This window comes from Daldinia childiae (assembly GCF_008694065.1).
Source record: "Daldinia childiae strain JS-1345 chromosome Unknown Scaffold16, whole genome shotgun sequence".
NCBI classification, from domain to species: domain Eukaryota; kingdom Fungi; phylum Ascomycota; class Sordariomycetes; order Xylariales; family Hypoxylaceae; genus Daldinia; species Daldinia childiae.
In genome coordinates, this window is record NW_022984657.1 from 136146 (window position 1) to 161715 (window position 25570).

General features: G+C 44.6%; 5 protein-coding genes across 5 annotated transcripts; 3 read left to right on the forward strand and 2 right to left on the reverse strand.

The window, feature by feature from the left end:
* Positions 1-5854: 5854 nt before the first annotated feature.
* GL218_09134 (uncharacterized protein) lies at positions 5855-7836 on the reverse strand (the record flags this gene model as incomplete). Its single annotated transcript, XM_033585960.1, has 2 exons — positions 5855-7563; positions 7812-7836. 2 exons carry the CDS (start codon positions 7834-7836, stop codon positions 5855-5857), a joined length of 1734 nt encoding a protein of 577 aa, XP_033439916.1.
* Positions 7837-10097: 2261 nt separating this feature from the next.
* Positions 10098-11978, forward strand: GL218_09135 (uncharacterized protein; the record flags this gene model as incomplete). The annotated part of the gene is made up of 1 exon (XM_033585961.1): positions 10098-11978. One exon carries the CDS (start codon positions 10098-10100, stop codon positions 11976-11978), a length of 1881 nt encoding a protein of 626 aa, XP_033439915.1.
* A 2362-nt stretch (positions 11979-14340) lies between these two features.
* On the reverse strand, positions 14341-15514 carry GL218_09136 (uncharacterized protein; the record flags this gene model as incomplete). The annotated part of the gene is made up of 2 exons (XM_033585962.1): positions 14341-15360; positions 15443-15514. The coding sequence occupies 2 exons, from the start codon at positions 15512-15514 to the stop codon at positions 14341-14343; spliced, it is 1092 nt and encodes a 363-aa protein (XP_033439914.1).
* Positions 15515-20011: 4497 nt separating this feature from the next.
* Positions 20012-22563, forward strand: GL218_09137 (uncharacterized protein; the record flags this gene model as incomplete). Its single annotated transcript, XM_033585963.1, has 4 exons — positions 20012-20374; positions 20506-22228; positions 22282-22408; positions 22467-22563. The coding sequence occupies 4 exons, from the start codon at positions 20012-20014 to the stop codon at positions 22561-22563; spliced, it is 2310 nt and encodes a 769-aa protein (XP_033439913.1).
* A 1425-nt stretch (positions 22564-23988) lies between these two features.
* On the forward strand, positions 23989-25044 carry GL218_09138 (CDP-diacylglycerol-serine O-phosphatidyltransferase; the record flags this gene model as incomplete). Its single annotated transcript, XM_033585964.1, has 4 exons — positions 23989-24064; positions 24133-24225; positions 24317-24510; positions 24670-25044. The coding sequence occupies 4 exons, from the start codon at positions 23989-23991 to the stop codon at positions 25042-25044; spliced, it is 738 nt and encodes a 245-aa protein (XP_033439912.1).
* Positions 25045-25570: the final 526 nt, after the last annotated feature.

Consider the following 25570-nt stretch of genomic DNA (forward strand, 5'->3'; position numbering starts at 1 on the left):
CCTGCAAGCAGGGATTAGGTATTAAGGTAGCTTAATATTCTCCAAAAATATACCAAATATAAGGTATGTACTTAAATAATCGGAGATGTCGCAAATGATAAGTCTTCCAAGTAACCTTCCCGAGTAGCCGTGTAAGAGAAAAAGAGAGGCAGGGGGAAGGTAGAAGCGTAGAAATGGCGTGGGCTTGAGAAAAGTTGGGTCTTGAATGCAACAAGGAGACGGACGAAAGCGACCCTAAAGATGTGCGGAGTTTAGTAGATAAGGATATGGACCATAGGATAACGATATAACGATTACTCAAGTGCGGTCATAGGCTTTTGGCTTGATTTAGTGGTTTAGATGGTTTAGCTTTAGACTGCTTGGGGAAACTTTGGCGCTTGTTCCAACTCCGACATGCCGATAAGTGTGGGGTTTTCTTGGTCGTTGTTGATTTTTGTGTCAAACTTCTTCTACATAGTGTATTTTGGTATAAGTTAGGTACTTAGCGAAGTAACCGTAAGGAGTAATAAGCTATCGTCATCAAGGGTCTAGCCACATGGAAATACATCATAATATACTTACTTACATACGCGGGTAGTATATTATAATCGTAAGATCTAACCCTAAATAGGCTATCGCAGGGATTCGAAAGAACAAACAGAAACCGAATGGACAGGAAAAAAGCAATTCGGCGATTGAACCGCGGCTTCTCTCTCTTTTTTTTTTCTCTCTTCTTTTTCATAGCTCCATCCACAGCATCAATTTATCTTCGTACTTTCGTATATTCCGTACCCCTCGTCCTTTAAGCCAACATTATAGCCAACAAAATCCAATAGTTTAACAATGGATTCACAGCACCAAGGATTTCATCAAGGATTAGACTTTTCTTTTTACCTATTTACTATTCAGCAGCGTAAAAAAAACCCTTGATACCTGCTATATGATCGACACTTATAGGCCATCAGGTGAAAATAATCCTCGACGTTCAAGCTCGGAGCTGAAGACAGTCCAAGATTGCATCGCCGTCTTCCGTTATACAATAGAATATGTCTGGGCAATGTGTCTGGGCATTAACATAGCAACTATAGCCTTTGCGGCTCTTAAACGCACTCGGTACAGTGGAACACGTCAGTACTGTTACAACGCAATTTCTTTAGAGCGTCTTCCTCGGGCGAATGAGAATCCTGGGCTACCTTGTTACCGCAAACCCAATCGGCGACCTAATAAGCTCAAATACCCAAACATTTCACTATTCTAGTTATACATTTGTCATAAGTCTAGTTACAATTATGTCTTTAATCAGGATTATACAACAAGCTCTTCACCGGCGAAATCCGTCTTGTATGGCGTTATATGGCACTACGACGATGTCCGTCATATTACTAAAGTTCATCAGCCGCGTTGCATATTGGTGTAGGTGTAAGTGTAAGTATAGGTTGGGTTAAGTTAGGTACCTACATAACCTACCTACATATCAAAACATTAAGCGAATTCCATGCTACCAGCGTCGAACGCCGTAAGCCGCCTCGAAAGTCAATACATACATGGCATGCATGAAGATTACCTTGTACATTACGTTGTACATATATCTTGGTATGATGTATGATGTATGATGTATGAGGTATGATGTATGTTAGGTTATCTGATTATCAGTGACGGGTCTTGAGAATACGGAACGGCAAGGGAATTATGAATTATCCGGACCTTACAAGCCGACCGCGATTTTAGGATATGCACCTGCAACATGGGAACTGCTCGGGATACCCGAACATGGTGGCTGACGTGCAGCAGCTCCGAACCTAGAACTTCCAGCTTCTCCGGCCCAGAGTTTAACCGCGCCTATACTTTCCTAGTGTGGCTGCCATATGCATACATACCTATACTTACCTACCTGTACCTACCTAACCTTACGTAGGTTGTAAAGTACATACCTAGGTAGGTACCTAATGCATGGACACCGCAGATTCTGCAATACGTGGGGATCTTATTAGACGGTTATCTGGACCGAGTTTCGCTTCCTTACACCACGCATCGCATGCGTTACCTAGCCTGCATATCTACTACAACGTAACAAATGCAAACAAATGCAAACGAATGCAAGCAACTGCAAAACTGCAGAATCATCGTGGCTATGAGGCTATGACTTCAATGTAAAAAAATGCCATCATACCCGGAATTCCGAATATCTACCGGAGATGCATCCATCAACAATTCAGTTCCGCGGATATTCAGAATAATAATTCTCGGTCTTGATTTTTGGAAGACTACCTATTTTACTCGTATGTAAAAGTCTTGGTAACAGTAACGGGGATCTCCGCTAGTCAAATTTGACACGTTCCTCAATTTAATAATCAGAGGTAACCAGAGACTAGAAGACTAGAGGTAACCAACGGAATCAAAGACAGTTTACGTACACAATCACCGAATATCAAAGTTTCGTTTCCTACTAACAAATAGTTAAACAATACCAAACAAAAATCATTACCGTAGATCATCCAGGTACAAGGTTCAGGTACAAGGTATCAAGGTGTCAAGGTGTCAGAGAATTTCGTCTCATCTTTCATACAGACGCCACATGCATCGTCCCTAGACACTTCCCAGGTCCTTGGGATAAAAGAATGTGTGGAGGAACCAATCGAGGTGAAGCCGAGCAGCACAGCCGCAATATTCTACCACGTCTTCTGCAAGGTCCAAAATTTTTTCGGGACAGCATGGACCAGGAAATACCAGCCCTATCTTGATAGATATCATACCGCCATACCTACTCGGGACTTTTTTGTCTCTGCGAATCAACGGTCTGATAACGTGCTGTCAATGTTCAAGTAAGGTATAGCGTGTAGCTTGTCGGTTGTATCGGTTGTATCGGTTAACAGTGCCATCCAGCCACCTCATCCACTCACACGCATGCAGCTATTTACCGCCGGGAGTTACTGCATGTAACCCTCTTAGAGGCTATGCTAATACTATATCGATTAGTTGTGCGTCGGGATGACAACACTTTTTACTCTAATTCACCTAATTCACACCTAAATCAAGCTCGCTTCAGCTTGACAATACGCAAGAAGGGTCTTACGCTATACCCTTTCTATCTTTTCTATCTTTTTTTTCTTCTACCTTCCGCATAGGTCGAAGCCGTCGCCCTACCTTAGCTTAAGGCGGCTCAGCTACCAAAACGAGGCGATTGAGGCGATACAGCTGCTGTAGCTATCTTTAGCTCCGAGTTACATATTTCGAGCCTCATCTTCCTTTTTAGAGTTGTTTACATCTCAGCCCAAGAAGTCTCTATCTCATTGGTAGAAAAAGACTTTTCTATGTGAAAGCAACGTTGTATCTTCCTTGCTACGTATCTTAGATACTAAGCCTTTTCAACGTGTTCGACTCAAACCCCGTCTAATCAGTGCTAGGCCATGAGGCGCGAAGCGTGGAGTTACGGGTCCTCCCGTGATTCCGAGGACGTTAGATCAACAACGTCGAATTCATCTAAGACCTAATCTACGCCAAGGTCTGCATGTCTTACGTTAGGGCACGGAGAGGTTTCGGGTTGTGTAGAAGTGGTCCGTGGTCTTCGATCTCACTACGTCATATTCCATATTCGTGATCCAAGTCGTTCTGCTGGTGAGGCAGCCAAAGGTAAAGTTAAGACGATCATGGAACTATTGCGAACTAGATTCAAAGTATCTCGTACAGATACGAGATAACATACATAGCATACATGCAGGCTGGAATATCATATCAAGGATTAAAACGGACGCTACTCGAAAGGAGACAGCATCGCCACTCGGAACGCGACGTACGCGTGCCCAAGGCTGGCGGCAAAACTCCGCATCACAGACGCACTGTTCGATAAAACCTGGGGATGGATTAGCGCCGACGTTGCCGTATATTTATAGCCGGACGTTTCATTAAGCCGCTCGCATTTGGATCAATGATATCGAAGAGCGAGCCACAACACCCGCCTAGCGCGTCTAAGTCGTACGTTGCCACGACTATTCTACCGAATAGATAGCCGAGCTCTTCAATATCGCTAAGCTAAGCCTGCTCAATACGCTTGCTTCAGGCCTATAGGAACGAGACTCTGAAGCCATCCTCATAACTCAATTCTCACCTCTGTCGCTTAACCTCTGGTTACCTCACCTCGTCTACCTTATTTCGGTTACCTAGGGGGGCTAGCTGACTCGCAATATAGAATAAACGGCAACAGACATGTAAGTGCTGATATTGGGGGCCGTGATACTGCCCGCGGCATCTACTTTGCGGAGCCGGATATGCATACACACGTATTTAGACGTATATAATACGCCGTATGCAGTCTAGTGTTTCGTGAAGGCAAATATAAGGGATGATCGTGAAGATAGAACTATTCAGCATGTCCTATCAAGCATAACTACTAACTAACTGTAAACATAACCCTTGGATACAGAAGGCTATGCACAATAGTTTACAACTCCTTTCCCTCGGCGTAGGCTTGCTTGATAACCGAAGTATACCAGTTCACCGAAACCCCTGAAGCATGCCATAGTAAAAGAATACCACCTAATAGCTAAACTGACGAATTATTAATCATAGGTATTTACAATGCCCCCCGACTTATTAATACACCTAGGTTTCCGGCCCCTTCGACCTCTTCGGTCCGTTGTCTGCTTCTAGCCTACTTACCGAGTACTTTAGGTACTCACTAATACAATTATCACACACTTATGGTATGCGTATTGACATACACAAAAGCTGTCTACCTATTTATTAATCATAGGTAGTACTTATCTACAGAAATAAAACATATCGGCACATACTTCCCCCTGCCCCTTACCGCCATTCCTCCCCCAAATTCTCACAACTACAACACGAATTGTATGCATGCATGTATGTATGTATGCATTATGTCAGAACATTATGTGCGTAATAAGCAGGTAAAATATGCCTACCTACCGATATGTCCCTACCTCAGACATACATACATACATACCTACGCATAGTTAGCTAAGCAGATTACATACATCCATACACGCTGCGGATGACGGGAGGCGGTCAGCCCCTTATACACCGACACATACTTCAAACCTCTATACAGCTTTTTGATTATCTTATATCTGATGTTAGCAACCTAAGATAGGTAGTATAAAGTATAAAGATATAAATTTTGACGAAGCAAATGAATGAATGAATGGGGCTGCGCGTATCATGTGTGCTTTGCTTGCTTGCTTACTTGCTGCCCGATATCACTTATTACCTAGGTACCTACATAGGTACCTACCTATATCTACATGATATATGCGAAAGGTCACCTGATGGTTTTTATTACCTACCTAATATACCTAAAGGTAGCCGAGGGTATGGAACTACATAAGTACCTAAAGTAAGTCTACATTTCACGTCAGATCTGCAAACGTATACTCGCTTTACAGCTTAGTTAATTGATTCACTTGTTCGTCAACTATTAAATGTAATGTATTAGCGGTGTAAGATTGCAGAAACCAATAACATATGAGGTAAGTAACTATCGAATTGTGTAGAACTACTTTTTTACTGAGAACATCAGATGTTCATGTCAGTACTTGTACCTAAGTAGGTAGGTACCCAAGCAATTGTTTTAATTATATGTAACTATGTTTTTATAAAGAAGGCTAAAACAAAGGAACGTAGTCTTCGTACTATTACTATTCATCATATGCTTCATTCATGTCTATCAGAATGGGCGGGTGCTAGACATCGTAGGTAGCCCACCTCATACTCTAGATCCAATAAGTAACTAGTCAACTGACTTCGTAAACTCGAGCTTGTGACTCCCATACCATATCATACCATACCATACCATACCTAGGATGGCGCTCGAGTAACTCATCCAGAGTGTTCCAAACTTAATTAAAGAGTTTAGACTTTAAGCATTCTTCATGGCAACATCCTCGCCCGCGTTTGCGCTCCCGCTTTCATCTTCCGTGCGCATAACCCATCCCATCATCCCCCAGAGCAGGCGCATGGCCTCGAGCCGCTCGTCGACGATGAATAAATCGTACCATTTGCTGCGCCACACCTCTAGTTTGCCCCAGCTCTTTAACTTCTCTCCTCCCGCTTCGATTTTGACATTCCCGTCCGGTGCGCCAGAAAACACCTCGAGCAGGGCGTTGGGTACGCGCACGCGGATCACGCATAGGTGGTGGTACAGGCTGCTAAGCACGAATACGTCGTCGAAGTCGACGCCCTTAATCTTACCGACAGCTGTGTACTTGGTCTTTTTGTCCCAGTTCGAAGACGGTAGCCGCACCATGCGGTAGCTATCGTAGATGCTGAGGTTCTTCCGTGGCTTCTTGCTCACGGGCTGCCCGCGCATGGGGATGAGCACCGTCTTTCCTCCTACCTTTACCTCTCTGGTAGCGCTAGTGGTTTCCGGCACCGGCACCGGCTTCACACCGTCGGACTCCTCGGGGTTGGATCTAGTGGAATCCTTATCGCCTACGATGGAGTCGCCGTCGATCTCCCGTCCTATGGGACCACCTTCGCCTCCACCCCAGCGCTTCTGCGTGGCCCACCATTTGCCCTCGCCGAACCGTTTTTCAGGCTGACCTTCGCGAGAGCGGTGTTGTGCAGTAATCAATGCCGCGACAAGCTCCCGCCCGAAGTCTAAATTCGCCTCCGCTGAAGTGGGAAAACTGGTCGTGTTACGCGCCGACACCGCTGCTATGGGGCCTTCGACGATACCCGCACGAGCGGCTTCGCGGGTCATCGGCGCCTTACATAGAAACACGCATCCGGATGGAAAGTAAGATGCTACTTGAGGGTAGTATTGCACCTTTGATTTTGAAATCACTTTGCACGGAGGCGAAAACAGCTGTAAACGAGGCTCAGCTCTCGGCGGGACCACATTGCAGCCGAAGTCGTAGGCTACAAGTTTGACGAAAGACGAGATTAGATTATGACGGAATTCGGCCGGCATGCTAGAGCCACTATTGGTGCGGTAAGTAACTCGTTCAGGGGCCTTTGGTTGGGCTTCTGAGTTCTCGGACGAAGCACCAGTAGCTGGTGGCTCAGAATTTGGGTCAGTGGGTGGTGACTCCTCTTGACTATCAGTGGAGAGTGGTGGTAAGGAGGTGTCATCCCAGTACTGCGCCATCAACTCCATCTGCCTATAGAATTCATAGCAATTCCCGAGTCGCGGCGCTTGAATCCCTGGTTCGGGCTTGATACGACGAATGGTCCGAAAAGCGGCCTGATTTGATATAGAAAGCTCAGTACGGCGGTCCATGAAGACACGGGCCTCAGGAGAAAGCCTTCCATTAGATAAGGTACGTCGGAAAGTTGGATCCCTACGCCGGGCCTCGTCTAAGTCGATGCCGACCCATTCGGAGGCTATAGGCAAGAAGGATGGGTCCGGAACAACGTCCTCGGGCGGGGCATCAGAATGTAACTGAACGCCAAGAGCGGCGAAGTGAGACTCGTTAAGCTCATTAGGACGTTGCAGCTGTTGCAGAAAACGGACAAGGGATGGGTGAGAATTTGCGTCAGATGATTGAGGCTTGTATTGCGGCAATCTGATAGGAGTAGCTGGCGGAACATCCTTAGGTGGCGGACCGATTTCGTGCGCGTTTGGCACTAATAAATAGATGAGATGATGAACAGAGAGATAGATGAAGATGAACTATGTTTTTCTTTTTCTTTCTTTTTCTTTTTTTTTCCAAGATTTTCATAAGTTAACTATTAAGAGAGAAGAATATTCATACAAGACTTTCAGCTTTATAATTTAAAATGCATTGTTGGCTGCATATACATTGTATCTCAGCTGGTTCCACGGCATACTTGACGATAATAAATGAGAAAATAGACGCTAAGAGTTGACTTACCGAAACTGACTATAGAACCCAACATTTTTTTTTTTTTGGATAGGTTGTCGTATATAAAGAGGTAGGCGTGTACAAGATCAACTATAGTAATAATAGTACGTACACTGTCCCAATAAGACAATAAGAGGTTCAGTAAGTAGGTCCAGAATGATGCTTATGGGCTTATGGGTGACACAACTCTCCAAAAAAGCTGGCGGTAGCTTGACCAGTCAATCAATCGATGTGATTGTTTCAGATGTTATTCGAACCTAAGAACTAAAACTAATAGAGCTAAGTTCTCCGTTTTCCGTTTTCCGCTAAAGTTTACGACAGGTTTCCCGAAAAGGAATCGAGAAAGGTGTGGTTGCTCGTGACGCTTACTAGAGCCGGAAAGACATGATGGGAAAGACCCTGTTGTAATCGGTTGAGATTTAGAGCGCGGAGTTTCGTAGTTTAGTTTTAGTTTTCTTTTTCTTTCTTTTTTTTTTTTTTTTTTTTGGCTCTAGTTAATTAACCTGACTTGATCATTTTCTTAGTCAAATCTGGTCTGTGCATTTCTTTTTTACTTGCATAACTTGCATAGTGCATAGCTTGCATACATAGGGAGGTGTAGCTTCCAAGGGTTTTTTAATGTTACATTTTACCTTATGCAAATTGAGCATGTGCTTTGTAACTGTACCTTCCTGACAAGCATCAAGATTGTGTTGGAGCAAATCAATTAATATGTATGTATACTACCAATAGTTGACTACTGGTGTGGATTTTTATTGGCTGATTGTCTGTATATAGTTCTATTAGGTAAGGTAATTTGGGGCATCAATTGGGGTATTATCTTTTCGTTGGTTATTTTAAAGTGGACCAGCTTATCCCTTCTTACATTACATATACCTACCTCATATTAATTACCGTGTAAACGAAAGAAATGCCATACACATTTGAGTAAAAGTTGGGAATTAAGTATAACTACCTATCGATATCGACAAACAAACAGTAATCTATCAAGTTTGATACTCGGTAGATCCAGTTGTCTAAGTGGATTCCATGCAAAGAATACTACTACATCGCTACACAATCCCCCTTCGGCAGCTCGGGAGGACATCAGATCCGATCCTATTACTCGTTTGTCGGGACTCGACTAATATCATCATACTTACCTTGAAACTCGGAGTCGTTCGATATGTTTTCTTTTCTTCCAATTTGCTTCTCAAACAAACGAAAAAGGAGACATTTATCTTTTACCCTCGGTTCACTAGTGTGTTTAAACGTTATAACTCCCTAACAATTCAACCCGTGCCAAGCTCACTCGCCTCCGGCCCCGGATATCCACATATATTTAAAATACTACTTGGTTATTATCGATGAGACAAGTCCTTAACCCCCACTAGTACTAATATATCCAAGTCGTTAATATAATGTACCTAAAAAAATAATGTTAAGTAAAACCTCAATATTCGTTCAAAATTTACTAATATCTTCTAAATAGGTACCTCCTATATAATAGTATTATAAGATACATGTATGTATTATGTATTATAATATGGTGTGGCTTATCGATGCGGCTGAAGGGTAAACCCCTCGCTGCTTCAGATTTGTTACAAGTCAGGGGTTCAAGCGTTTTACCCCACATCCTCAAGAGGGAATTCTGAGGCTATCAACGGCTATCAACTCTCCTTAAGCGACTTATTGGAGCCTCTACGCTGCTTTACACGGCGCTTTGGGGTTTACCCCTGTCTAACTTGTCCAACCCATCTCCACCGTTTTTGTTTCTTCAACGTCGACATCAGCCAATCTTGTCTCCCCATATCCTTACCACCAAACATATTATACAGGGACATGACCTTTGCAACAGAATCTAATGGACGTGCAAACCCTTAGCACAGTAGTAGTGCACGTCCGCGATGTGGTTATCTCGGAGCTGGTAAAAATCCAGGGGGGGTCATAGTATTCTCAGTGACCTGGTCGTTACAGGTGAGCCGTAGTCCCCATCCATCTTGCTATTCTCTCGCTTTCTTCCGACAAGGCGTGGTGCTTTTCTTTCCGAACTTCATTCTTAGACATCACTATTACGTAGAGCGTTTAATCCAAATTCACTCTGTTTTCCCTAGGGGAAAAGACGGGATTTTTCTATTCTTTTCAACTCGTTATTGATGATCTGATCATCGTAGCCCGGCCGCTACGGCCGTCTCCTTTTTTTTTCTCATTCTCATTCTCACAGCCTCATTTTATCTATACCTCATTTGCCCAAAGCGGCGCTAATTATTTCGTGATCGGTTTGCGACTGGTATCGCCTTTTCATAGTTCACGATCATGGCGTCCATTACGACTCGTAAGGGCAGGAGGTGTACGGCAGTGCCGAAATTAGTACATATCGAAGCAGTACCTGGAGCTCCTAGTTCGACATCGATATCGACATCGACATCAACGTCAACATCGGAAACATCTTCATCGAGTTCAACTTTAACTTCAACTTCAACTACAATTTCATCATCATCATCATCATCATCCTTACCATCCTCTTCCATATCCAGTTCGAATGTGATCAATACTCCACCCGCAATTGCGAACCCGGTCCAACAGGAAACTCCGCTCCCTTCGGAAATCTTCTCAAGCCCAACAAGTACCATAGCAGCGCAGCCGTCGGCAGACCCGGCTATTCCAGCAGCGCCTCCCGCGCCAGCCATAACAGGCGCCGATGAAACCTCTTCTTCAGCTACTCTCCTTATCGACACGGCTACTACTCCATCCCCTACTCAACTAGATACGCAAGTGTCGAGTTCAGCGGGACAGGATGATGATCCTGCACAACCGACATCCTCGTTATTTGAACAGCCGGTAGACTCTTCCTCATTAATTAGTTCTGTTGAAGATACCTCATTACCGACGATAGGGATAACGCAAGCTTCCAGTTCCTCAGCAGAGACGGGGACAAAAGGGACAGGGCTACCAAGCACCCAAAAGGCAGCAACTGGCAATGCTATCACTACGCAGCAGACGATAGCTATAGCTGCTGGGGTGGCTGGTGGGGTCATGGCAATTTCGTTCATAGCATTCATTATGTGGTTCTGGCGGAAGAGGAGGCAAGAACGGAGGAATAGTATGTTGTCGCCTATGTCCCCGAGGGCAACATTCCGCGGTAATGAGAAGGGTCCTTATCTCATAAGCCGGACGTCCTTAGGTCCGACACCGCTTCCCCAGAAGCTCTGGGCGACCGTCGAGGCTAGGTATAGAAGACTGCGTGGACGGGTTGGCAATATTGTGGCGCGTAGCAGTAGTCCGAGCCCAAGCGTTAACCTTGACCGCGGGAATTCCCAATTTGGTCTACCCGAGCCAGCACATAGCCGAAATAATTCGAACACAGTACCACCGACTGACAAGGGCCGTCCCGTGGATTGGTGGAGTCGGTTAACGGAGGATGAGAATTCTAACTGGCAACTACGTCGCGAGTCGGAGAACACTGGGCCTACATTGGGCTTACAACCCGGTCGGGAATTAGAAAAGGGGCAAGGAAGTGCAAACGGCAATCGACGCCGCTCAACATCCATGGGCAACGAACAACATTTCCTCGGCGGCCTAGCATTAGATTTCGATTCAGCTGACCCCTTTTCCGATGTAAACGCTATAGGCAACAATACGGCCAAGGCTACGCCTCTAGTAGTTTCCGCCGTCAATAATCCGTTTTCGGACTCTCACGCTATTAGGGCCCCAACGGCTGCCGTAAATGGAGGGATCGCAACCTACGTGCAGCATTCCCAGCACTCCCACAGTCACAGCGTGAATGGTAGCATCAGCCGCCAGACGAGCAACGCTAGCTACCGCACGAGCGTGGGCACCGTCGGTACTCGCCGCAACAGGTTCCGCTCCGACCCCTTTGATTTGGATCGCCCGGATTTTCTACGGAGCGCCAACTCTAGTATGGATGCTACCGCGGGATGGGCCAGCAGAGCCAGCCGCAGTAGCACTGATATCGGGAGCGCGCCTAATGCTCCGCAACAAGCCCATGTGAGGAACCCAAGCTTTACATCGAAGTACTCCAGCGGCGTGAGCAACATAGGCTGGAGCGAACCGGGGCCAGATATTGGTCCGGTAGTTGGGCGATATACGCTAAGCCCAAATAATAGCCAACTAGAGCGGCGGGATTCCGATACAAAAAGCGGGAAGAGCCAGGGTAGCGTAGGCAAGGCCCTATAGCAGCATACCTTTACCTAAAACATAAAAGACGCAGTAAACATAGCGTATAGCATAGAACGGGGAGAGGGTTAGATGACGATCCATGAAGCAAGCGCTGCAGCTTGATCACCTTATAGCATAGTTATCGAAAAGGGTAGCTCGGAGTTTGACGGTGCATTGCTCTTTTTTTTTTTTTTTTTCCTGTTGGGATCCATGATACCCAGCAACCACACACTCACTTATGATACCATAGGGAAGGGATAAGGAAATGGCGTGTTCCCTACTTAACCCCTATATATATAGAGAGAGAGAGAATCTGTTTTCTTTTTTTTTATTGTTATTGCTATTCGACATGGGGATCCTTGTTCCCCGTCCCATATACCCAAGCGAGGGAATTAAGAGATGATGAGTGTACATTACTACAAGGCCTGCCTACACGTACGGCTCGATATATAGCTAGTTGGATGGAGTACGTACCTGGGTATATTGTGTTGATGAGAATATATAGCGTAGCCGAATCAAAAGTTTTGACGTTAGACGCTTGGCTTGAGGATGGTGCTGTGTAATGAGGTTTTGTTTCTGCTGTTGTAGTAGGTGGAAGGGTGAGGTTAGTAGGTATTTAAACATGAGTATGGGATACTATATGATAATAGTCTTTTAGCTTTGCTTCTCATATGAGGTATCCGAGATGGTAAACTAGATAATTCATAATTGCTTTAATATTCGTTCTTTTATTGTTTATTATAGGGATGAGATGAAGAGCTTTTAGTCAGGTCTCCTTAAAGAAGACCCTATGGGTTGGTATTATGTAACACAGCTGTATTTAGATATAAGAGGTACTTCTTAGTACTTTTTATTGATGCCAGCAATAATTGTACATATGCTATTGATTGTAAGGAAGAATTGGTTATATTTATGTAGTTCATCTTGTATCTAACGCCTTAAACCTCTACTAACCACTGTTCTTTATAGGTATATACCTCTGATATATTTACTTAGGTACCTACTATTTGTTCATTAAACCGTAGATACATCTATATAAATACAATACAAATAATACATCAAGCTTTCGACATCTTCATCAACTACTTAACTACCTACCTACATATAAACATAATAGGTACCTCATATAAGCACCTATATATAATACAAGCCAATCTCAAAGCTTCCCCATCCCAAACGGAGAATTCCCAACTCAAAGTAACCCTCTATCTCTCTCCTTCTACCGTTCATCTCATCTCATCTCATCTCATAAAAGGATCTCTTAAGCATAGGTACCTTATTTACCTATCCACCTACTTACCTCAATACGTATACCCCGCTCTCCATCTCTCACCACACACATCCACCAACCCTCCCACCCATCCATCCATCCATTCATCCAACTTACCCCACCACACCACTTAGAACTCCCAAATGTACATTAGGTACACAAAGTACCTCACCTAAGTACCCTCCCCATCCCAATTCCCAATCTCATTGGCCCTTCCCTCCCCTCCCTTACGCGAAAACGCGAAAATTCCCGCCGCGCAATTAACATCAATACGCGTCTGCCCCGTACAAAAAAAGGCATCCTACTGTCGTCACATGCATCCCTTCCATAACATCACATACCTACCTACCTCCCAACCTACATGACTCGAACAATTCACCAGCACTACTGCAACAGAACGAATTAGTCTTATGTTTTTTTACTTTCAATGACCAATTACTTGATCAATTGAATGGCTACTGTTTTGTTTTCTATTGTTTACTCTCCCCGGATCGGATTTGCAGAAACAAAAAAAGACTCGCATTGTTTGTTTATTTGTCTGTCTGTGAGTGAGTTACCTATACCACACTACACCAGCTTGCTACGTAGTTTCATTTGCCCGTTCGTCCTTCCATGCCGTCCATCCATACCATACCATCAAACTATCGTCGAAAACTACGCATACGCAATAGCTTCCTTTATCTCGCAGGAGAAAAAAACAAAAACAACAACAAAAATACCCGTACGCGGGGTGTGTGAAGCGCAATATCGTGCGAAGCATTACCGAAAAAACAATGGGTGCCGTGACCAATAGACTCCACGCATTCCACGTTGCTGACCTCGGGATTAAAAGACAACAATATGGAGAAAAGAAAAAAAAAAACGTAGTCCGTGTCCTGTATGTGTTGTACAAGCATACCAGCCCTTGCTGTCCATCCATCCATACCTCTTGGGAAACATACTAAGTGATCATGGCGAAAGCCGGGTATTGTCATGTGTGCGTGTGCACATCAAGGTGAGAAGAAAAGGTGTAGATGTAGAAGTGAAAAAGGAATGTAGCGTCGTTCGTAGGTACATATTTATCCCGACGTAAATTGCAAGTGATTGGGCATATATTTAGCTGAGGCAGCTTTATAGCCCGAGTGCTGGGTCATCAAACGTTAAGCGTCGTCGTGCCCCGCTCAGTGGCGTCTTCGCTGTAGGCGTCTTAAGCGACAGCGGTGTCTTCCATGGCTTCTGCGCAGGGCTGGGTGTGATATTGACAAAATCTGACATGTCAAAGGGTTGGCCTGGTGTTGTGGGGAAGAGGGTACCACCTCCAGGCGTTGTCATCATCGAAGACGGCAATGCGAGGTCTTTCTTCTGAGGTGGCGTAGAGGGAGGCTCCATTCGAGTCCTTGTCGAATGTACTGCCGGTGAGGGAGATGCTGCTAGATATAGCAACAGATCTGCGCCATCTTCCGGCTTCTCACCGTTTACCATACCCCTATCCTTATTTCGGCGATTTATCGATCTACTACGCATAGGCGGTGTTCGAGGAGGTGATGTCCGATTGTGGTCATGACCATGGCCATGGTTAATCATAAATGAATGTGTGGGTAATAGGTCGTCGTCATCGTCTGAATGTGCTGCAAAATTTTGTGCAGTAAAATCCACAGAGGGGCGGCGAGAACCTTGGAAAAATGACACATCAGGCCCCGTAGAAGTTGTAAAGTGCTGTTGCCTTCGTGGCTTGATAGGAGAAGATTGGGTGAGTTGACGATGTGCTTTCCATGACTTATGCGGAGGCTCGAAAGATTTGTATGCGGTAGGCGAGGTACGAAATCGTTTGGCTGGACTCGACATGGTTATATCAAACGAAGCCATGTTGTATGTGCGTTTTCGATGACCGGTGCTGCCGTTGCTAGATCCAATGGCATCTGAGAAGAGAGGGGCCTTGAGCGGGGAGCTCATCAGTGTAGTTCTGCTGCTAGGGTAAGGCAGTTCTGATGTGCTGGACGAGGAGTCGGAGAGTACATCGCCGTCGACAAGGCGTCTGCGTCGAATTTCCTCTTCGATCTTGGGCTCGATCGTATCGAGTGTCAAGTCCTCCCATCCATGCTTCGTCTTAAACTGTGCTAGAGCCAACCGACCCTGTAATCTTCGGGCGATCTATCAATGTGAAAAAAAAAAATCTGTTAGGTCATGATTTCTCTTCGCTCATCCAGTAGGTGAACCAAGTCTATGAACATACCTTGCTAACTTCCACTCGCTTGAGTACTTTATCTGCTACAGCCTCAGGCTGTTTCTTCAACGGCGACGACATGCTATTTTGCTTGGACCAGACGTAAGCTTTCTTTTTTTTTCTCTCTGGATTTTCCCCCCTGAGTGGTAAGTGACGTTTGTCAAGTGATTGTAGAGAAAATATTGCGGGGAGTAAGGATGATTGGGTCGACTTGTAGGCCAGGCGCTTGCTGGTGTAAGCGAAGGGGGGTTGATGGTTGCTTCGGAAGGATCGAGGATGTTGATAGGTATGTACGGTTTAGATGAACGTGAACGAATGGAATTAGGTATTATTAGTATACCGATTCGTCTGAGTCTCAAAATTTTATTAAGATAGCTCTCGAAGTCGATATGTGCAATGAAAAGTCTGGGGTGACGAAGAAGAACTAAAAAAGTATAGTTTGTATACTGTGGTAATAGGTGTAATGAACGACAACAGTGAGGTAAGTACGTATGAAGTGTGTAGGGGAAAAAAAGTTAATTAGTTCATGTTGGCGGAGGTACGAACGATCTTGGATACCCGCAAGGAAAATAGGCAATTGCACTAAAAGTTAGGAAAGAGCAATTAGTTCCGTCTACATAAGGTACAAAGTAACGGTACTTTGTTGCTTAAAGTGCTTGACTAAGCCAATTATGCTAGCTAGGCTAACCTGGACAGGGCTAACTTGGGCTAACTTATGGCATTCCTTCCCCGTGGAAACCGGCTGATGCAATATTGGAAATTAGGAAGTCTTAAAGCCCGAGCTCAGCTTCCCTTGATTTCCAAGTGAAAGGAGCTAGGATACCCCATGGCTGCCTTGGGATGAGCTCACTGTTAGGTCACTAACTTTCAGCGCAAATCCGGAATCTCATAGGGCCAGATGCACCGATGCACTGATGCAGCGCCCACTACACGGTAAGCTACGTCTTTAGGGGTTTTATTGTGACCACTAATCTACCGGTTAGATATCATAAGCCAATATAATTACTTTTAAGCAACTAGGATATATATCTTTTACAACCAATTATTTCTGCGACAACCTGGTAGGCTGCAGATGGTCTGCGAACAAGTATATAGGCTGGCGTTTATGCTGTAAGCCTATGTATAGACAAGCTTACCAGCGTTTGTCCGCCCTTTTTGTCTTCTCACTTTTGATTGGGTTTAAACAGGCGAAGCTTAAAAAGGGGACGGTAGAAAACGTTCAAGGCTAACAAACAAGAGAAGCTTCATATGGACAACTTTGCTATAAGCTGATCGGAATGAGATAGCAAGTTCACATATCCTATTAGACAAGGTGAGGACGAATATAGTAACGTTCTCTAGACATCGCATTTCTTAATAACATCCCTATTTTGTACAATAGGTACGGTCAGTTGCCGGGTTACCTTGATATTTGGAAATAAAACATATATAGACTCGATATGGTGGGATTTACAACACTGTCTTAGTAAAAAAGGATTTTATGTGAGATTTCGAGACCCCTTTTTTGTTTAGGTATGTCGATGTCATAGGGCTCTCCTATTCTTATCAAAGACCCATATGAAAACTTCCGTGCCTAGGTTTCAAGGAGGGAAAAAATTAAGAAGAAAGTTTCTAAGATAATGGCCGAGCTTTTATCATGGTCTGATCTCATCGAACATAGGAGATGGAGAGCTTCGTGGCATGCGACCGCTCATCCAAAAATGGCAGCCAATTTAAACCCCTGTCAGACAAAAGCGAGGCTAAATGCTACGAAAACGTGCCAAACCCGCATTTTGCTGCAAGCACTTAAAGCGTCTCAAAGCACAAAACGGTCTGCTCTCTCTTGTTTCACAAATCATCAACTCAAATAATCTTTCTATTGATCAAACACTTGGCTAAGTTGTTGAATAGTCTTAGTTTTGCGCTTGTGCTATAAGGAGTCTTATAAATGATTGATTATTGAAGATCAATATATGGGATACAGTAAGTATATAATGGAGCAATCGCAATCTATCTACTTACTAAATTCTTCAAAGCCTGCACATAAAGATACCGTGTAGACTTTTAAGTATTCGAGAAAATCGAAAACTTCGTATCTTGCATTGTCAATTTGAATAGCAAACGCGTGATACGAAGTCTTGAGTCTTGACACGATAACTAGTGCGAATTCGCCGTGGGCTGGGACGGTAGAATAGAGAATACGAGTTTTGTCGGATGAAACGCATTCATCTCCAACTCGACTAATTGGTTACATTGTAAGGTCGGCATGTAAACATGCCACGGACATGCAGCGATGTTGATCACGGAGATCATGGGGAACATATGGGTATACTCCGTTTAGAGCCCAAAATATTGGGTGCCTATCTTTGGAGAGAGAGCATCCGAGTTTCTACTTTCAATAAGTATCAACTTAAAAGTGCAGTGAGAAATTAAAGACTATACTCGTATCTATAGTATTTTGAGAATTGACATACAGATATGAGACGCCATGTGAAAGGCAACTTTACAAGATTGAGTTATGCCGGGCCGGGCCGGACAAGCAGATGCGGAACACCGAAGCTTTTAATTGATACTGCTTACTGGGCTGCTGGGCTGCTGGGGGTCGAATATCCGATTATTGCATACCAACCACCACCTTTTAAAGCCTATAATCTCTTAACATGCTCTTATTCTGATAACCTCTTGGCTTCGCGATATCAACTACAGATCAATTTATATGTTGGGTTTCAAATAAAGGCTCTCCACTATGATAGTAGAATTATTGCGAATCAATGCAAATCAAAACGATGGGTCAAGCAATTAGTAAAGTTGTATAATTCTTATATTAAACGGTTTCCTGCCTTCGTAACAGCTAACCGGCCTGCCTCATCTTATACGATGTGCATTTTGCAGCTGCAGCCCGTCAAAATCTATCACCGGCTGGCTGCATCTTCTAATAGTATAAAAACTACGCTATAAAGTGTTATTCTAAGTGTTACTGCGCACAAGATAATCATTCCATCAATCGCTGTAGTTCGCATTTCGATCTGGAGATCTGTAATACTTGACCATATATCAAAAACATCCGACAACTAATTGATTAAATCTATCGCTTTCATATAAATGTCTTGTAATGATTTAGAGGTCTCGTTCATCGTTCGTGATGATAGATTAGACAAAATCATCAACACTTGCCCTATCACCAAATAAAAACTAGTAGAATATATTTATATCGACATCCTTGTAATGCACTACAACCTTGGCCCGGCTCTTCTAAGTAGACCTTGTTCACCAACATGCGCATTAGTGTACTGTGCCACTTACCTATCTACGGGTAGCACAGTCCGAAGGGTTCCGAAAACCTCTTCTTCTAGCCCGAAGTATGCATCGTGGCTGCTCATATATATCAATATTCGGAGGTGTAAGTACGCGTGTCAGCTTATGCCATCTCAACGTTTCTCATTTTTTTTTGTTGTTGTTTGTGTACCTAACGTTAGGTACCTATAAAGTTGTCTATCATTGATACGGATGAGTGTAGGTTTATGTAACTATGTATGAAATACGTATCTGACATAAACATATAAAATGTAACATTATGACTACCGGTACATGGAAGTTACGGGTTGATTCAGTGGTTCTTGGTTAGCAACTTCTCGTATCCAAGTTTTTCAACTTCCAAATAGGCCAAGCGGCCTTCCTTGGAAGGTATGGACCGATGCAAATTCAATGCAATTCCAACATGCAGGGAGTCAAAAGAATCCCACTAGTTTCATAATCCACTTTAATCTGTACCAAACCAGTATTAAACTTACCCAAACTTACCCACTTATCAGCCGCGACGTCATCATCATTCGTCAATTCGTCAACATCCCGCCCGTGTCCCTCCCGCGGACCACACACATGTCAATCCACAATCTACAATCTACAAAAGCTATGATCGCTAATGATCGCTAAATGATCGCCTATCCAATCTAGCTGACTACCTGACTACCTACATTTAACATAACCCAAAACTTCTGTACACAACCAACCCGCCTGTTGTTCTACCACCAGGATACGGTTGGCCCAAGTAATCGGCCCTACAACTTAGAAACAACTTATTTTCTGTCATAAGAGTTGGCAGAAGATACGATACGTTTTAACTCAACTTATTTTTTTTATACCCATCGACGTTTGAAAAGAATAGTTCTAATAGAGCCTGGCTAATGTAACTTCTAACTTCTTTGATCATCAAAAGTCCAAGCTCCTAATGTCCTTCACAATAGCCTATCCTTGATGATCTATCTACATTCCACTATCGTTTTTATCTCGCCCAGCCACGCAACGTTCGCTTCATTACCTCCGAGTGAATATTTGACCTACCTTCTTTTTTTCTTCTCTACTTTAATCAACTTGACTAGTTTATTCGTTCGCTCTAGGAAAGCTCACTAGCCTTCGTTAGTTAGACTAATTGCGTCTGTCTGCTTCCCCTTTCCTAAAATAGCTCCGACGAGGCTACCTTGGCAGTTTAACGAGCTATACCGACCGACGAGATAAAGCTCTGTTACCAAAATTTGTCCTATACCAATTGGCATCTCCTGATTGTCTTATACGGCGGTCACTGAGGTTAAGCTGCCAGTCATGGCGCCCTCTTTCTTAACCTTCAAGGAATTTCGAAGACGATCGCGAGCTAGTTTCCGTACCGATCGTTCTACTGACGGTTCAAGCTACGAGGAACACCAGAGTCAGAATACAACTCCCACCAACGGTTCTGTCACTCCCCCTTCGATAACAGCTCAATCCGATCCAGGATTTCCCACGCAACCAAAAGACCAGCAGCAACCTCCTCCAATTCCACCTAATAGGCCACCACCTCAGCCCAATTTCAACCGATATAGTGTATCAGGAATGGCTGGGTTGGGATCTCCTGTGCTCAACGGCAAATCTTCACTCCCCGTATCGCAGTATGCCCCTCGAATTACTAACATTGGGGAAAATACCTGGGTATGGTGAAATTTCATTTATTTAAAATTAAAATGCCCTTGAGCGTTTTCGAACTCATCAATTAGCAGAATCAAGCAGATTTCTAGTTCGGATGTTGTTTTATATACCTATTTATGCTAATTAAAAAGCAGGTCTCGCAGAAAATCCTTCTTATCAACGGTATGATCGGAGAAGCAGGTCAACGGGTACCGGAAGGGACTGTTACAGTTTGCAGACTAGACGATGGATTCCCACCCACGTATTGGCCGGTTTGTGAGTCGCAGTTTAAAGCGTTGGTATATCTCATGCCCGGCGCAAACAGATTACGTCTCGACTTCTCGAGCCCAAAACTCGCAAACAGCGGCTCTTCAAACCCGATACATTCCTCTTATATCACCGTGCACATGGTCCCTCCTATGAACTCGCCGCCGTTACAGCTTGCCATCTTACTCGCGAAAGACTCTCCCGGTACATTTGATGCTGTCCCTGCTCGGATTGAAAAGGAAGGAAATGATATCGATGCAGCCGTTCGTAAATTCCGTATGGCTGCTTACCTCTGGCAAGCATTTACTGCCGAGCAGATGTGGAGAAATAAATTCGGCCGACGGGTGTTCAGGTTCGAAGAGGAATGGACAACAGGCACCTGCAACTATCGAGATAGAGAAACGGGCGCGATGCGATCAGAAGCACGTATTCACGTTATTCGATCAGATAAGACCCTAGCCGAAATCAGGGACCTTAACTTGGCACAACAGAATTCTAAGGCGACTAAAAAAGGTGACCTTTATGGCATTGCCGCTGACGCGCTTAAGAATTACTTCAAGCCTCTCCCAGGACAAACTCAACATGTTTCAGTGTTACTTCTAGACGCTCATTGGGATACGAATTCGAAGGTCGTCACGGGTCATGCAGCTTTAGGAGGGAATGCTGGCGACTTGCACATGGCCATTTTTGGCTCTCACTGTCTACAGAGTTACCCTACAAGTTTCGAAGAGGTCGTACCAGCGTTTACCGACTGCACACCTACTGACACCAAATTTGTTGCAAACGACTGTAACGAGTCTGGAAGCTCCTGGGAAGCTGCCAATATTGGCATCGGCGCCCACCTCCACGAAACCGGCCACCTTTTCGGATGTCCGCATCAGGAGAGCGGGGTCATGCTAAGAGACTATGTCAAGTTGAACCGTTCATTCATATCTCGTGAGGCTTACTCTACTCGGACTAAGTCGAAGGGAGGGCCAGTATCTCAGGCTGACGAATGTACCTGGCACCGTCTTGATTGCCTTCGATTCCGCAGTCACCCTTGCTTTAAGCTACCTAATGATCCCATCTTGAACTCCGACGCAAGTGTCCAGGCCTGGCCGGTTGAGAATGGACATGTTCAAATCACAGCAGCTACAGGAGTTTCATTTATAGAAATCTACCCGGAGGGCGATGACTTATGCCATACGTGGATCGAATATCCGATAGAGAACGGTTCCGTACAGCGTAACCTAACTCTTACAGAACAAGAGCTCCGCGACAGACTACCCGAGAATAAGCGACGCTCGAAGATGAAGGTCTGCATCAAATCGCATGGCGGCGGAAACCTCGATATCAACGACTTTCATAGCCTGTGCTCGAAAGCATCTTCTCTAAAGCTGTCTTTCGGCAAATCAGCCTATCGTGGTGACAAACTCGGCTTTTCACAAATGGAGGGAAGTCAACCGCAAGAATTAGTTTTTACAAGTGCAACACAAAAAACGCGAGTGCTATCCCGCGTCGTGGTCTATCACGGGTTTGCTTTAGATGGTATTGAATTTTTCTACGACGATGAATCCAGCCAGTTGTTTGGGAAACGTGGAGGTAAACCTGGCGGCGATACGTTCGAAATGGGTAGGTTCTAGTACAGTTCTTCACCGTTGACTCTTAATTCTGACTTCTCCTAGACATTCGCCGTGGCGAGTATATTACTGGCTTCTTCGTACGGTCGGGACAGTGGATAGACGGCATCCAGATCCTTACAAGTCTTGGAAGAAAATCGCCAATTTACGGCAATGCGCACGGTGGCTCTCCGTACGTTATATATAACCCTCTTTAACGTCTAATTAAGATTGCTGACAATAATAATCAGTCATACTCTCCTCCCGCCGCGCGGCTACACGGTCTGTGGCGTTTCTGGATCATGCGCAGCATGGATCGACGGCTTCTCGGTTATTATCGCTCGGTAACCACAATACTTAATACAGGACCTTCTCAGATATCAGAAGGTGATAGCACAGAAGAGGCTGTGTTCGCTAGAGATAGAATACCAGCCTATCGCTATGGGAATCCCCCTATGGTAGGTTGGACGGATTCCCACATCTGCATATTCGTTTTGTCGTAGCATTATATCCCCGGGCATACAGGATTTGCGACTTGGCCTTTTTGTTTCTTCGTTTCGCATTAAACATACATAATTACTGCGTCCAAGGCGAGGACTGGACCTGATTCAGTGAGCATAGCAAGACGGACGGGTTATCCAGTATCATTCTGGTGTAAGCAAGACGGTTGGGTTTATGGACCATGGCTGAGCTAGTTATTTGGACAATTCCAGGCATACAAAGGTGAGAGACACGCAGGGGCCGTTGTCTCGCGAAATAATAAGTGTTTATACAAGAGCCTTCATTAGTCAAGCTGGGTAAAGGGTCGAAGACGGAGACGGAGACGGATATGACGGGGCTACTGTCCGAATCATTGTACATAGAGTAGGCAGTCAGCAACCCTAGGAACTAATAAAGTGCTCTGCTTCTAAGAGAGCCATTCGAAAGATGCGTCGTGTTGGGTCGTGAATGGTGGAGGTTACATGGCCAATTAACAATTACATAGCTATCTCCTTTTCAAAACGAGTCAATAGTAAACGACCTGGTAATTGTTAGTCTTGGAAATACTTGAAACTTGATGAATCCTAACTTGCTTTTCACTAACCTAAGATATTGAATATGACGACTTTAGATCTTGATCATGTTTTGTCCTATGCTACATTTAGATATTGTAGGTACGTACCTAGCAGGAGGCCTATATACATATAAGGTACTAATGTATAACAGTAGATGATTAAGTGATGTCGGTCTAGTGTTACCTTGGTTTATGTAACTCCATGTATGTAAATGTAGCACAAAAGATACCTCAACAAAGAGCTCGCTATTCCTCCCCGCGGCGGAAACCACTTGTCCCAAGAAAGACTAGCGGGACCTGAACGTGTCCAAATGACGGCATCAATGATGCTGCGCCTGCCGAAGCAAAAAAATAAAATAAAATAAAGCCCATATGATTCAAAAGTTTCCCATTTTCTACTGCCAAGATTTTCGACAATCTCTATTTACTATTTCCTCTCAAATAGTCATCACCTCGCCGCTGTCGATACCCACGTAAATCGATACTTGCCGTACTTTATAGCTTTATTTCCGAGCTATCGAGAACTTTTTTTTTCCACGCTGTCGACTTCTCGCAACGAAGATTCGGTGAAGAAAAGAAGATAAAGATAGATAGATAGGCGGTTTCGCAATAGGAGAATAAAAGCTTCCACGGGCTTTTATACCTAGGTACCTATACTGGATAGGGAAGCGGAGATAAGGGACTTTGTGCTGCTAGAATAAAAGGATACAGACGAAAGCATGTCGAAACGATCGGGCGGTGCGAGCAATGGCGCTGCGGCCAAGGTCAACCAGGCGAGCGTTGCGGATGAGCCTTGTATGTTATCTACCCGGTTCTAGGGTGTGTTATCGGATTATGTTGATACTAACACTGTCATTGCATAGCATATAAAAAGCAGAAAGACCTTCTCTCGTCTACGGGCCATTTCTCCCTGCTAAAGGCTTTGCATATGGCGGACTACATTACTGAGCTGAATGGTATTTCCCCCCCCTTTATAATAAAACCAAACGATATTATAATGCTAGCAGAGAATCGTTACTAACGAGTATCGTTATTTTCACTATATAGGTGCTTGCGGTATCCTATCCGTCTTCTCTTCCCTGCGCTACTGCCTTGGCGACCCCGCGGACAAGACAAATGTATACCTTGCGCTTGCGTTCCTGCCTCTGGGGCTATTCTTCGATTTCATGGATGGTCGGGTTGCAAGGTGGCGGAAGAAGAGCAGTATGATGGGTCAGGAGTTGGATTCGCTAGCAGATTTGGTACGTTTCTATACCCTGTTCTACCCTATATTGTTATGTTTTGTCTACCCCCCTACTTTACGGAGACTTCTTGATCCTGCTTTATCTACTACAGCAGTTACTCTAAGCTATAGAAAAACAATAGTGTCTGAACCAGTTGACTAACTTGAGTGCCTACAGATCTCCTTCGGTCTCGCCCCAGCTTGCGTAGCGTTTAGCATCGGTCTGCGAACAACACTCGACCAGGTGCTCTTGGCCGCATTCGTATTATGTGGTTTAACGCGACTAGCACGCTTCAACGTCACAGCGAACAGCGGTGATATCCCCAAGGACGCAAGCGGAAAGGCCAGCTACTTCGAGGGCACTCCTATTCCCACGACACTGGGTATCGACGCACTGATGGCGTGGTGGGTGAGCAAGGGCTGGGTTCTTGACCAGGTCCCCGGCGGCACGCTGTTCGCGGGCACCAACTTCGAAGTCCACCCCATTGTCGCCATGTTCCTGATCCACGGGTGCCTGATGTGCAGTAAGACTCTACACGTACCTAAGCCCTAATAACCGTCTATCACTTATCTCTCTCTCCCTCTCTACCTTGTACTAGCAGGTAGACGGCAAAGGGTAAATTCGTGTGGTTAGATTTCTTTTTTTTTTTCTTCCGGTTCGGCTCGGAGTGTCGGGGGAGGATAGATACCTACTCTACTACTTATTTGTTAATCGATGAGGTGTTTTGCCATGAGGCTAGCGGGGAAAAGGGGGGAGGGGGAGAAAGGAAACATAACTACTGCTTCACGAGGAAGAGGAGAGTGGGGAGGGGGAGGGGAAGATAGGAGATATCACGCATATATTTATTACGCATAGGCAGACGAGCATACGTATAGAAACGATGATGGTAGACGGCAGAGCAGAATATAACATAAGAGTGCGTTTGTTTTATGATAATTGGTGTATTTTGACGATGTGATTGCTTGCTTGATTGGCTCGATATTGTTTGGATATACCTTGGGTAGGTAAATACAAGAGAATAAATATCCTCTATACTAGGCACCCATACAAGATAATTTCAGCTAAGGAAATATATCTA